The sequence below is a fragment of the Cetorhinus maximus genome, chromosome 30, assembly GCF_964194155.1.
Source record: "Cetorhinus maximus chromosome 30, sCetMax3.hap1.1, whole genome shotgun sequence".
In the NCBI taxonomy this organism is placed as follows: Eukaryota; Metazoa; Chordata; class Chondrichthyes; order Lamniformes; family Cetorhinidae; genus Cetorhinus; species Cetorhinus maximus.
Window position 1 is genome coordinate 10931251 of NC_135908.1, and position 15048 is coordinate 10946298.

Below are 15048 nucleotides of genomic sequence, written 5' to 3' on the forward strand. Positions count from 1 at the left end.
CATACTTTGGAGATGCTTTCTGGCCAAACTGCAATTTTTTGTTTTAAATCGATCCGACCTCTAACACAGAATTAACAAGACAGTCCTCAGCTTTCATACCTTGTGTACTGAAGGCTGCTGAGATATTCCTATCACACAGACTGGAACTGGAGTTCTGTGAAGGCTCTGAGCTTTGATGATCCAGCATGTTCACCTGAATGACGAAACACAAGTGTTGAGTCCCTGAGTAAGGAGCGCTTCATGACTGAATAGCCAGTACTGACCGACTCATTCAGTGCTGCCTGCCCAGAGTTCAGTCGTGTTCAAAGGGGAGGCAGCTCATATGCAAGAAGGATTGCCATGCTGGAGGGAGGAGGATTTGTTAAAGCACAGCACAGTAGTGCTCTAGGAAATATACCTTAATGATATTTCAGTGTCACCATTGACTGGTGATTGATCCCCATTGATCATTACCATTGATCACCCTATTGCAGGTGGCGGCTTAGCACTAGGGGACAGCAGAGTCATAAAAGCATCATTCACAGGGTCAAGCTTAGCTGTGTTGCCTCTCAATACTGGATAACCTACCAACATTTAGTGTCTAGATGCTTACATGTGAGAGGTGTCAGAAAGCAGCTAGTGTCCATGCTTTCCTCAGTGAGAGTCAGTTGGGAGTGGTTGGAGGTGGGGGTGGGGGGGTATGTGCAGGGTGGTGGAGAGAGAGAAACTGGTAAAAAGCAGCTGTCGGCAGTCTTGATTCTGGCATGGGATTTCAGATTTTAGCCCCGCTACACGGGCCCTCACTGCACCAGCTAGGAGATATGGAGGGTGCAAATATTCAGCAAGTTGCGCAAGTATGGTTCCTGAAAACTGCCTCCACTGAGTAGTACCTAAGATTGATCTATCAGTAGCACTCTGTAAGGGATGTGCTCTGGGTGCTGTGGCACTAACCATCATAATACCTGTTCACACTAACCACCACATGGGGATCATCTTGTGCTTGCAGAATTCTCCTGTGTGGGAGTTGAGTCTCCACTTCGCCGCCTGTTGGTCTATTAAGGGAACTTGCTCACCTGGCTCAGTGAAATTACTGAACTTGGCATTTTACAATTACCCCAAACCTCAGTTCTCAAAATAGAGTAAAATTTAAGAAGGATTGACATCAAACAATGCAAACCAACTCACAGCCGGTCGTCAATGTGTAGATCAGGTCAAAGCTTCAGTCAGCACTGCTCGTATTCAGAGAGTGCATTAAAGTTATTGAAATGTGAGGCTGCTCAGCCTGACCTTGGCCCTCATGTGGGAGAGGTCCTGGAAAATAGACAGGAAAAGCTGATTCTGTTCTTCCCTAGCAGAGGGACCAGGACCATCAAGTGCCCGACTGAGATCACCAAACAAGCATGGAGCTGGTCAAGGTCACAGGATTTTGCCAATTTCATTTGTTTACTGAGCTGGGCTGTTGAGGGATTTGCTCCCTCATTTTCTAGCTGTTCATCAAAATGGGTATGTCCGAGACATTCGAAAATTGAAGCTTTTCTTATTTAATCCACCTAGTCACCGGCTGGAGTGAACCTCTGGTCTGAAGTTCTGCCGACTTAATTCAAGCTTAAAGCTATGGAATACAACCATATAAACATCCTACTAACTTTTGCTGTCCAGTTTAATATTTGAATACTGGGCACTTGGGTGCGGTACCATAGGGAGGTCAGTGCCATGGAACCAGTTCCTACTACGAGTCTGCATCCTCAGAAAGCCTGATTAAGTCCAAGTGAAGTCAAACACTTATAACTGTACAACCAGCTCAGTGGGAAATGTTATCCTTTAATCAGGATTGCTGCAAACTCAGTTTGAGCAGCTCCTTGAACTGGCCAGTTTCAGCCACTGCCACAAGCTGGTGAAAGATGGTTCAATATCATAGCCCAAGCTGGGCTCACTCTTCAATCTCTCACCTGACTAGTGGGAGGTTGTCCAACCACAGCTTCATATGGGGGAGGTAATTCTGCAGGATACAGGCTGCTGGGGCTGTTAATGGCCACACTGTACATGGTACTGAAGGGTGAGTGCGGGAAGTCCAGGTGCAGGCTTCTGAAAAATAACAGAAAATGTTGTGAACCAATGACAATCTGCATTTTGTTGAGCTCCTCACATCACACTGTCCCACAAGAAGCTGATGGCGACAGGGTACTAGGGATGACTTAGTGATAGGAGCAGCAAAACAAAGTAATCTTTGGCTACATGCAGCAAAACCTAGACAATATTCAGTTTAGGCTAAGTGGCAAATAACATTCATGCTGCAAAAAATGCCAAACAATGACCGTCACTAACAAGAGAGAATCTAACCACCTCTCCTTGACATTCAATGGCATTAGCATTGTTGAATCCCCACCATCAATATCCTGGGGGTTAACATTGACCAGAAACTGAACTGGCCATAAGACATAGGAGCAGAAATTAGGCCATTCGGCCCATCGAGTCTGCTCTGCCATTCAATCATGGCTGATAAGTTTCTCAACCCCATTCTCCCGCCTTCTCCCCGTAACCTTTGATCCTCTTACCAATCAAGAACCTATCTATCTCGGTCTTAAATACACTCAATGACCTGGCCTCCACAGCCTTCTGTGGCAATGAATTCCATAGATTCACCACTCTCTGGCTAAAGAAGTTTCTCCTCATCTCTGTTCTAAAAGGTCTTCCCTTTACTCTGAGGCTGTGCCCTCGGGTCCTAGTCTCTCCTACTAATGGAAACATTCCCCACGTCCACTCTATCCAGGCCTTTCAGTATTCTGTAAATTTCAATCAGATCCCCCCTCATCCTTCTAAACTCCATCGAGTATAGACCCAGAGTCCTCAAACGTTCCTCATATGTTAAGCCTTTCATTCCTGGGGTCATTCTCGTGAACCTCCTCTGGATCCTCTCCAGGGCCAGCACATCCTTCCTGAGATACGGGGCCCAAAATTGCTTACAATATTCTAAATGTGGTCTGACCAGAGCCTTATAAAGCCTCAGCAGCACATCCCTGCTTTTATATTCTAATCCTCTTGAAATAAATGCCAACATTGCATTTGCCTTCCTAACTACCGACTCAACCTGCAAGTTAACCTTAAGAGAATCCTGGACTAGGACTCCCAAGTCCCTTTGCACTCCAGATGTCTGAATTCTCTCCCCATTTAGAAAATAGTCTATGCCTCTATTCTTCCTACCAAAGTGCATGACCTCACACTTCCCCACGTTGTATTCCATCTGCCACTTCTTTACCCATTCTCCTAACCTGTCCAAATCCTTCTGCAGCCTCCCCACCTCCTCAATACTACCTGACCTTCCACCTATCTTTGTATCATCTGCAAACTTAGCCAGGATGCCCTCAGTTCCTTCATCTAGATAATTAATGTATAAAGTGAAAAGTTGTGGTCACAACACTGACCCCTGCGGAACTCCACTAGTCACTGGCCGCCATCCTGAGAAGGACCCCCTTATCCCCACTCTCTGCCTCCTGCCAGACAGCCAATCTTCTATCCATGCTAGTACCTTGCCTCTAACACCATGGGCTCTTATCTTACTGAGCAGCCTCCTGTGGTCGAGCCATATAAATACTGTGGCTACAAGAGCAGGTCAGAGGATGGGAATCTGTGGCAAGTAACTCACTTCCTGACTCCCCAAATCCTGTTCACCATCTACAAGACACAAGTCAGGAGTTTGATGGAACACTCTCCACTTGCCTGGATAAGTGCACCTCCAACAACACTAAAAAAGCTTGGATAAAGCAGTCTGCTTGATTGTCATGCCATCCACCACCTTAAACATTTATGCCCTCATCACCAGGGCATAGTAGCAGCAGTGTGTACCATCTACAAGATGCAGTGTAGCAATTTGCCAAGCCTTCTTCGACAACACTCCTTCTATCACCTAAAAGGCTTCAAAGCGCGTGGGAACACCACCATCTTCAAGTTACACACCAGCCGGATTTGGAACTACATCGCCATTCCTTCATTGTTGTTGGGTCAAAATCCAGGGTCTCTCTTCCTAACAACACTGTGGGAGCACCTCCACTATGCAGACTGCAGCAGTTCAAGGCGGCAACTCACTACCATCTAAATGATGACCAAGCAATGGCACACATACTCTCCATAAATTAATATAAAAAAACACTATGCAGAGAATTCCAGAGACATTATGATTGTAAGATCAGATTGTGCTGGTGGAGCAGAGGGGAAGGGAATGGCATTAATTGAGAATCAGGCAGGAGGAAGGTGCAGTCAGGGGTATTGGGCTGGAAAACATCACTCACATGGGGTGCAGCTCAGCCCTGAAGGAAGATGAGACATTTTAAAACTGACTCATTGGGTCACTGTGAGTCAAGTTGGCATGTTGGTGCGGCAGGTGTTAAGCAGTCAGATTCCTGTAAAAACCCACCTGGATCACTAATGTCCTTTAGGGAAGGAAATCTGCCATCCTTACCCGGTCTGGCCTACATGTGACTCCAGTCCCACGCCAACGTGGCTGACTCTTAATTTCCCTTTGAAGTGGCCTAGTAAGCTACTCAGGAATGGACAATAAATGCTGGCCTTGCCAGCGATGTAAGAATGAATATAAGAATAAAGAAACGCCTGATCTTTGGCGCAGAAGAAAACCAGCCAGGGTTTCTTGCACTAAAGGGTAAATGACTCGTGCTGGTAAGTACACCTGTGTAGACACTGGCCCATGCTCGGCTGTGACACTGCCTATACTCTCCGTCTGTGCCCCAGTGAGAGGCAGCACTTTCAGGATAGGAGGGAAAACTAAAAACAGGGATAAGTGACACATAAGTGAACAAGGACTCACCTCTGGGTCTCGACTCCTGGGCTACAGGTGTACTCTGGAGGATAGTATGGAGGAGGTGGCATAGGAGGGATGAACTCGTCAAAATCCAGTGGTTGCTGCAGGTCTGTACCACGGGGTGACTCGCACTCAGGGTTTGGAGCTCTCAGTCTCTGTGGAATAAGCTGTCAGGAAGGCTACATTAGCAGCACAATAATGGAAAAGGACAGAACTGCCTTCCAGAGTGACATGTTTGGGATTGAAATTACATGAGAGCATTCTCTCTATTATAGAACCTGTCATTCACTGATTACATTCTGACACCTGCACAGATGTCACTGTCTACAAAACACCAGGAAGATGCAAAGCTGATCCAGAAGAAAATTCACATGATGTGGAGTTTCCCAGCAGAAATTTGACAATTCCAAACTACCAGTAAATCTTGAAGCTAACAGTCAAATCTCTCTCTGCCTGTCCACAATCGTTTTGAGGGCAATAAAATGCTGGCCTTGCCAGCTACACACTCATCTCACAAATTAATTTTTTAAAAAAAACAGGAGAGACAGGTTGAAAAATTTTAGTTCTTTTACTATCCTCTCATCATGGTGTGTGCTGCCATGGTATTCACAATTGCGGTACAGACAATTCAAAGTCCATTTGTGTTTGTGGGCCAGATATGAGGGGAGGTGGTTAAATGTGATCTAAACATGTTACTATGTCTGTCTTGTGACTCAATCCGATTAAAATCTTTATAAAACGTGTAACACTGTACGTCATGTTACACAGATGTGAAAGTTTACTGATTAAAGCCATATATAAGAACATTTTGAGTGGAGGCACACAATATAAGATCATAAGAAACAGAAGCAAGAGTAGGCTATTCAGCCCCTCGCATCTGTTCTGCCATTCAGTAAGATTATGGCTGATCTGATTGTGGCCTTAACTCTGCTTTCCTGTCTGTCCATAACCCTCGACTCCCTTGTAGATCAAACATCTGTCTAAGTCAGCCTTGAATATATTCAATGATCTCGCCTCCACTGCTCCCCGTGGAAGAGAATTGCAAAGACTAGCAACCTTCAGAGAAGAAATTCCTCCTCATCTCAGTTTTAAATAAAAACCCCTTATTTTTAAGCTGTGCTCCCTAGTTCTAGATTTCTCCACAAGGGGAGACATCCTCTCAGCAACTATCCTGCAAGCCTCCTCAGAATCTTACGTTTCAAGATCACCTCTCATTTTTCCAAACTTCAATGAGTACAGGCCCAATCTGCTCAACCTTTCCTCATAAGACAATCCCTTCATCCCGGATCAGCCTAGTGAATCTATTCTGAATTGTTTCAATCTTAAGTATATCCCTCCTAAAGCAAGGAGACCAAAATTGTTCACGGTTTACTCTAGGTGCGATCTCACCAATGCTCTGTAGCAAGTTGTAGCAAGACATCCCTACTTATGTACTCTATCCTCCTTGTAATTTAGGATATCAGAAATACAAGATTGGTTAAACAGATTCAAGTGAAAACACCAAAACCTGCTCCCCAGGACACTGCCTCTTACTGCAGTGTTATTTCATGGACTAAATATCCATTTCTTGTGTTTTTTTTGTCGCGCGCCTGCGTGTCTGTGTTAAGAGGCTATTCCACCACAAAGGGTATGGAGGGCCATATCACTCACTAACATTACACGCGTCTCACCAGAAGCCTCAGAAACAGGAATCCCAGGCCAATTACTCCCCCTCTACTGTTGGCTGGCAGTCAGTCTCAAACTTGGATGAAGCTTGGGATCCCCCTGATGTGTGTGGCTCAGTGCAGACTGAATGGGGCATTTAAAGACCGAGTCACTTGGCCCAGGAAGTTCTCCTGGACTCAGTCAGTTTCAGCAGCAAGCAGTTCAGCTGTGCATATATGGAAGAAGCTGGGGCCAAGCCCAGTAATACCCCAGTTTGTGCTGAGTTAGCTGACTGGGACAGAGGTTGGGGTTCAAGGTTAGAGCTAAGGGTCATACCTCAACAAGAGGCAATTTCTCCAGGAAAGGAGGGATAAAAAAAATTGGCAAAAAACTTGTTTACAATATTGTTTTAAATTACATCATGGGAGGAAATAATATTAGATGGGGGAGTGAAAGTTGAAATAAAATAAAATAAAGAACTTCTATTAAAATACACCTGTCAAAGCACTTCACGCCAACGGATTAGTTTTAGAGGTTAGTCACTGTTACATAGCCTTGGATGTTAGCCAGGGTCAACACTACAAGATCCTACAAGCAGCTAGTGCTGTCAGGGATAACTCCCCTGCATTAAATGGCACAATGGTATGTTTTATGTCCATCGGAGAGGGTGGTTTAACCTCTCATCCTAAAGACAGCATCTTTGACAGTACCCTCCCATTACTGCACTTGGAATGGTAACCTAGTTCATGCGCTCAAGTGAGGAGTGGCAGCTGAAATCACATCTTCTGATTCAGGGGCAGGTGCTACCCACTGAGTCACAGCTTAACGTTTAATAACCATGTCAAAAAAGTTTGGACCAACAATGCCTGCCACAGCATCTTACTCTAATTCCCAGCTGAGCTGTCCCAAGATCACAACTGAACCTTGCCGAGATGATCTGGTATTGTAGATCGTGTTCTATGGGTATGTTGTGTGAAATCAGAATTCATCCTGGTCTCCTACGCTCGCTCATTTCTTTTCTGAACAAAATTATATGAGTTTTCACCTCCTTCAATCTTCCCACCCCAAACTACTTAATAACTCAGATTGAAAAAGCACATTGTTCCTTTTTTTTGCTGGAGAGGTTTCTGAGTGGGGAAAAAGGATTTGAGCTGCGGGAGAGGTGTGTTAGGTACGTAATGGATGGGCCTCCTAATATCCTGTCTGTATACATTTGTTACAATTAATCAAGGCAATAAAAGAGGCAACTCCTGTGGGTATAGTAAATAGACACAGGCTTGTTAGAAATGCTGCCTCTCCATTACTGAACAGACACTTACCATCTGCATAATATCAGCTGTGACCATCTGCATGCAGCACATCGCAGTAGCCAGGGCGCATACAATGGTAGAGATGACGTTCAATGCACAGATGCTGAATAAAAGATCCTGTAGAGAGAGAGGCTAGGATGTTAGCTCTGCTCAAAGTAGTAGGCACAGTGCAGCTTAAACATATTTAATGGCCCACTGGCCTTTCACTAAATTCCTAATATAATAAGTGCACAACTTAATGTCAGAGTCTGTGGGATAAGATTTGAAGCTGTGGCGGATTTACAGTTAGTGGGCCACTGTGCTCAGCTTCATTTTGTGATCTGCGCCCCCTGGGACCCGAAAGGCAAAGCTAAGAAAATGCACAAATTGATCGGTGCTTCTTCACTTGTAAAAGCATGCCTGTATGAATAATTGCCTTGTTGAAATCCAAGCTTACTTCTTATCCAAATGATGGTAAATATTGCAAGGTGAGCAAACATGGAACTTGAAGAGAAAAGCCAAAACCAAGGACAGATTATACATAGAGAGAGAGAGAGGGAGAGACAGTGTCCGCAGTCTGTTGGTATAATTTCGTTCGGAGACGGAGACAACAGACTGAAGCCCTGCTCCAGTGCCAACAGTTTACTGAGGCAAAACAGCACTGACAACACATCTGTTGCCTAGTAGACTCGAGAAACATTGCACTTTACTGAGATCTCATCACTCACTGGAAAATCTCATAACAGTGTCGCTCAGTGGAAGAACATGAGCTGCTGTTGTGGTTTCAGGCCGGCCCACATTACAATCATTTAAATTAAATTCAAATTAAAACTTGGCTCGGGATCAACGTTTCAACGTTTGACCAAATTAGCCGAGGTTTTACTGAAACTCCTCTCCCCATCAAAGCTTGCTGATTATTAGGAGAGAATGGGAATGTGTGGAGTGAGGCTCTGGGGCTGCCCAGCATCTTCTCTCCAACATCCAACCACAGACTGTTTTCCAATCCAGTTTCTGATGTGTCTGTGCGCTGGACATGATGTCTGGAGTGAGAGCCAAGGAATGATTCTGAAGATGTGACTATGAAACTAGCTGATAGGATGTGGCCCAGAGCAGTGCCAGGCGAATCTGTCTCTATTTATTTCCTGTCATTGAATCTAACTTGTCACTATTGTGGTAAGAAGCTAGCCATAAGTGTGTGTATGGACTACAATTCCTCCTGTCCCAACATGGTGGGCTGGTACTTCTAAAACCATCTCAAAGCCATACCAAAATTTAAAGACTTGCAATTATATAGCACCTTTCATGACCACCAGAAGTCCCAAAGCTGTACAGCCAATGAAGTACTTTTGAAGTGGGAATGTGGGAAACGCCACAGTCAGTTTGTGCCCAGTAAGCTCTCACAAACAATGTATTAATGACCAGAATCTGTTTTGTGTGATGTTGATTGTGGGATAAATATTGGCCAGGGCACCGAGGGTAACTCACCTGCTCTTCTTTAAAATAGCCTCACGGGATCTTTTACATTCAAAGGTGGCATCTCTGACAGGTCAGTACTTCTCGACGGGAGTGGGAATTGAACCCACAACTGTCTGACCCAGAGGTCAGCACCGGAGCCACCGCTGACAGCTTTAACCTGTGGTCCTGGCTATTCAAACAACCAGTGAGTGAGTTCCCTACTTGCATTGATGATCATGGGCTGAGTGGAGCGGATGGACTTCACTATTGTTGGGTAAAGCAAGTTGGTCCACCACATACCCCTAGCTAGCGGGCTGCTCTAGGCTTGTTAGCAAGTGTCATCCCTTGTATCACAGAGAGAGGGTGTACATGGGAGGAGAGGGATTTATCTAAGAAAAGGGGGGGATATATAATTGATGCGGCAACCTGGTTGGGAAAAGGGAAATTCCTAGCTGTTAATATCATTACTGAACATTTCAATCTCCTTTGAAGCTTACTTTTCTAAGCATCACTTTCCTGGTAGAATAGCAAAGTCTTACTATTTACTTTGTGATAGTTTGACAGAGACTGAGACAGACCCACTTTGTGAAATGATCATTCGTCAGTAAAGTGAGTAAGGTGTTTTCTTCAGGTATGTTTTTGTAGCTCATCAGAGGCAGACATGTTGTTGAGACCACCCCGGGTACCTGTCATTCCCATCACACACTGGATTCAGTCCTAAAAAGAACCCATTTATTCGGCGCTTCCCTTTTTAACTTTGCAAATGCAGCATCAGTTCACCCACCCAGTTTGAATGTTTTGGAACTCATTCATTTTGGGACCCCCCCCTCCCCCCCCATTGTTTGGGGGGCCCCGTGCCACAGTACAGTGTGTTTCATTGTAAATCCGCCCTTGATTCGAAGGGTACAGGGTGAAGTTTCCAAGTATTGCTGTGTGAATCCATATTGGTAAACCATTTCTGAAGTTTTTGTGCCCAGTGCAAAATCAAATTACTGTGGACGCGGAAGTCTAAAATAACAGAAAATGCCAGAAACATGCAGCAGGTAAGGCAGCATCTGCCTATTTCAAACAATGACCTTCAAATCAGTACAGTTCAATTCTGATGAAAGGTCATCAATATGCAAACTTTATTATGTTTTTCACCTCCACAGACTCTGCCTGATCTGCTGAGTGTTTTTAGCATATTTTTGTTTTCATTTCTGCACCCAGTGTTGCATTCTGCATTCAGGGTTGGATTCAATTCTGGGCTGGGGTTAGAATTGGTGCTGTAGTCGGGGCTGAATTTAGCAGGGTCTTACCTTTAAAGCCAGGCGCACCATGCTACACTCTCGGACTGGGTTAAGTTTCAGTGTTTCACTGAGGGTGCTGCAACCTTTTGCCTCCTCCTGAATCTCGCAGCAAACACACACCCCATCACCGTCAAACTTATACTGCCAAACAAAACACAACCATCAGAGGTAGCAGCTACAACACATGGAATTATACAGGTTTCTTGTGTGCAATTAATTTAATCTGCCAATGTCCTGTTCAGTTACATATCTTGTCCAACATAGCCTTCGATTTCATTCTGGTCCCGATTTGTACTGGGTTTCAGAGTAAAGAACAGGCGAGGTACTAAAGTTCACCCAGTGCCTTGTCACCTGGTGTCACCGAGCAAGATAAAATGTTTATTAACCTGACCCCTTGACATGCAGCTATAAAATGGGGACTGGGTTCACACTGCACCATCACTGAGCTCTGACGTACCAGCTGACATTCCTGCAGGGAGGTCACCATCTGAGCATTCTGACAGGAAAGGATGGAGCCAGCCAGGTTCAGCATCACACATACAGCTGAAAGCAGCATGAAGAAAGTGATCTGTGGGCAGAAAACATTAAACTGTCAGATGTTGGAACCCGGAGAAATGCGCACCCATGTGGGGAGGGTGACAGCTGCAACTGGATCTCCAAGATTCCGATCTCTTTGAGAACTATGAATCCATCCTGCAGCTCTCCACATTCAATGGTCCTAACTGGTCACTCCATGGCCTCAATTGTCTCTGCAGCGAATTAGCCTTTAAACCCTGTAAAACCAGTTAGACAGTTCTAACACTCAAGAGTATGGTTGCCAACTGTGGTTAAATGTACTCCTGGAGGTTTCATCACATGACTTGCCCCCACGCTCCTGCTATTAGTCGGCCAACAGATCCCATCCTTGTGACGCAATGATTTCCTACCCCTGTGATGCATATTGCAATGCCCTGGGCCTGAGGCTGTATAAGGCATAGGGTTACGACATACAGTGGAGACTGGGTTGCATCTCACACAATGAGTGTATACCCACAGCCAGGCCATTGAATCAGCTTCTCGAGTGTGCAAAGATAAAGGCTCCATTCAGAGTCCATTTGACTAATCTTCCCTAATTTAGTCTTCTCTCCCACAGTGCCAGCTGATCCCCAACTGGAAGGAACACTAACTTCCTCCCCTCAAAAAAAAATCAGTGCTTTTACATTTCCGTACAATGCCCAGCTTTGCTTCTGAACATGTACCAATCACCAACACTTCTTAATGGCATGAATTAATTCTGAATCACCTTCCTTCTTCTGAAGTTTGTTCCACATATCCAGTATCCTGTGTGGGGAAATGCATTCTCTAATCTTGATATTTTCTAAAGGATGTGTGTGTAGAGTATGTTTCTTGTCCTCTAATCATTTACTGAGATACTTAAAAAAGCAACGTTTTTGATCTTTTGAAACAGATCCTGTTCTTTCTCTCAAATGTCAAATTATTTTCATTGAATATTCATTCAGCACACAATTAATATCATGCAACCATTAAAAGTAAGTCCACGGCAGGAGCTCAACTCAATCTGAGCTGATGCTCCAATGTTGTACCGAGGGGGACTGGTGCTGCAGTGAGACAGATGTTAATCCAAGGCCATTAATGATTCTATGATATTAATTGAAGAGCAGGGAGCTCTCCCAATTCCCCGGTCAACATTCCTTCCTTAACCCAAACCATCAAAAAACAGATCATCTGGGCATTCATTTCATTATTAGTGGGATGGTCCATCTGCATGAATGGCTACAGTTTCTGTTTACATAGCAACAGTCACTGCACTTCAGAGCAATTCATTGTCTGAAAGCACTTTACGATTTTTGGCTAGATAAGCTGAGCAAATGCAAGGCAAAAATCTGTTTGATAGAATGTATGTCTAAATACACGCTGAGAATTGTGTTAAAAGTACTTTGCCCCTGCAGCTAATTGGCCTTTAGACCTTGTAAAACCAGTTAGTCAGGCTGGTGAAGTTTCATCACATCCACAGCAAAGATTGAACTGATCATTAGCCATAAATCCCTGCTGACTGATGAGATTTATCCATCCACATAATTAGTTGCCCTTAACCAAATATTCAGATGATGTTATAAGTCACACAAAGGTTGAGAGACGAGCATAGTATCTCTCAGCAATTAATTGTCAGGCTGCCATTTACAAGAAGGAACCAGCACAATTGTCAATCACTCAGATAAGGCAGCACCAATCTCCTAACCCAGGGGCAATGAGCTCCAGTGCAGAACATTCGCTGTCACAAAGTCTGTTCTAATCTCAACCCGCAGCTTGATACTGGCACCGTTGCACCAGTTAATCAGACTCCAGAAATGGTAGCCAGGGGGTTACTCTTTAGCAGAAATGGAGCAGGGCAGACTCTGGACTGGGCTAACGCTTGCTCTGTCAAATCTCTGGGTTCATTCTATGGAAAAGGATGATGGTAAGATTCCTCCTGTGCTGAGAGCCCACCTTGGGCAGGGGGAGGAAGGAGATTGCTGCTGCAGGGCGTGGGCACCAAAAGCTGTCGACAGGCTCTGCTGCCGGCCATTTGCCACAGGCCCTGCTGCCAGCCACTCTCACAGAATCACGGAATTGTTACAGCGCTAGAGGCCATTCAGCCCATTGTGTCTGCACCAGCTCTCCGAATGAGCAATTAGTTCCATTCTCCTACTCTCGCCCTGTAACCCTGCACATTGTTCCTTTTCAAGTAATAGCCTAATTCCCTCTTGAATACTTCGATTGAACCTTCCTCCACCACACCTTTAGGTAGCACATTCCGGATCCTAACCATTCACTGCATGAAAAAGTTACTCCTCATGTCTCCGTTGCTTCTTTTGCCAATTACCTTAAGTCTGTGCCTTCTCGTGTGGGAACAGTTTCTCCCTACCTACACTTTGGACACCTCTATCAAATCCCCTCTCTCGCTTTTTTTTTCCAGGGAGAACAGTCCCAACTTCGCCAATTGACCTTCATAACTGAAATTCCTCATCTCTAGAACCATTTTTGTGAATCTTTTCTGCACTCTCTCCAATGCCTTCGCAAATCCTTAGTAAAGTGCGCCTGCCGCCGCGGTCACTCGCCGCAGGCCCTGCCGCCGCGGTCACTCGCCGCAGGCCCTGCCGCCGCGGTCACTCGCCGCAGGCCCTGCCGCCGCGGTCACTCGCCGCAGGCCCTGCCGCCGCGGTCACTCGCCGCAGGCCCTGCCGCCGCGGTCACTCGCCGCAGGCCCTGCCGCCGCGGTCACTCGCCGCAGGCCCTGCCGCCGCGGTCACTCGCCGCAGGCCCTGCCGCCGCGGTCACTCGCCGCAGGCCCTGCCGCCGCGGTCACTCGCCGCAGGCCCTGCCGCCGCGGTCACTCGCCGCAGGCCCTGCCGCCGCGGTCACTCGCCGCAGGCTCCAATGCCTATTCGGTCCACATGTTGCCTTATCGAGCTAGCGAGTTAAATGCTACTCTGTCTTAGCAAAGGAATACCATGCCCATGCTCTGACTGCATTACAGGACCAAGCACAACTTTGGCATGGGCCAAATGGGGGTGAATCAAGCTGTGATTAGAAATTAAACTAAGCATGTGGTGCACTTTAGTAAATATGTAATGGATCCTGAATGATGAAAGCTGTCATTAGATATCCCTTAAGCTTGTAAATTTGTAGCATTATTTTGAGTCTGCACTGGACAGGGAGTTTGCTCCTGAACTGAAGTGTTGGTCGAGGTTGGTTGAGGCCCACATTGAAGGAAATAAACATGATCTGAAAAGCAATTATGGAGACGTGGCTGCAGGACGACAAAGACTGGGTCCTTAATATTGAAGGGTACATGACATTTAAGAAGAATAGGAAGCTAGGTAAAGGTGGAGGGGTAGCACTGTTAATCAAAGAGGGCATTGGTGTAATAGTTAGAGATGACCTTGGTTCAGGGGATCAGGACGTAGAATCAGTTTGGGTGGAGATGAGGAATAGTAGGGGAAATAAGTTATTAGTGGAAGTGGTCTACAGGCCCCCAACCATAGCCATAGTATAAGACAAAATATTCAAGAGAAAATATTGTGTGCTTGTGATAAAGGGACGATAATAATCAAAGGCAATTTTAATCTACACATAAACTGGAAAAATCAGATTGGCAGTAGTAGCCTGGATGAGGAGTTCTTAGAATGTTTTCAAGATAGCTTCTTAGGGCAACAAGTTCTGGAACCAAGCAGAGAGCAGGTTATATTAGAGTTGTAATGTGTAACGTGACATGATTAATTAATGACCTCAGAGTAAAGGTACCCCTAGGTAGTAGTGAGCACAATATGATTGAATTTTACATCCAGTTTGAAAGGGAGAAGGGTGGGTCTAAGACGAGTATCTTAAACTTAAATAAGGGCAACTATGTGGGGATGAAAGCCAAGCTAACTGAAAGGAACTGGGAAACTAGGCTAGAAGATAGATCAATAGAGAAGCAGTGGCAGACATTTAAGGGGATATTTCAGAGTATTCAGAATAAGTATATTCCTACTATAAAAAAAATTCTAAGGGGAGGATCCACCATCCATGGTTAACTAAAGATATTAAGGAAAGCATC

At 45.3% G+C, this 15048-nt stretch overlaps 1 protein-coding gene across 5 annotated transcripts in view; it reads right to left on the reverse strand.

Annotated features, from left to right (window-relative positions):
- Positions 1 to 15048, reverse strand: part of fam189a1 (family with sequence similarity 189 member A1) — a 56901-nt gene that overhangs the window by 5544 nt on the left and 36309 nt on the right. For 2 of the 5 annotated variants that reach the window (XM_078532423.1, XM_078532429.1), the window contains exons 3-8: positions 10927 to 11037; positions 10479 to 10610; positions 7756 to 7863; positions 4799 to 4959; positions 1929 to 2064; positions 100 to 193 (exon numbers count right to left, since the gene is read on the reverse strand). In XM_078532423.1, coding sequence (XP_078388549.1) covers positions 100 to 193; positions 1929 to 2064; positions 4799 to 4959; positions 7756 to 7863; positions 10479 to 10610; positions 10927 to 11037 — 742 coding nt within the window. The remainder of the gene's footprint in view (positions 1 to 99; positions 194 to 1928; positions 2065 to 4798; positions 4960 to 7755; positions 7864 to 10478; positions 10611 to 10926; positions 11038 to 15048) is intronic. The other 3 variants (XM_078532424.1, XM_078532427.1, XM_078532428.1) reach the window with 3 other exon arrangements.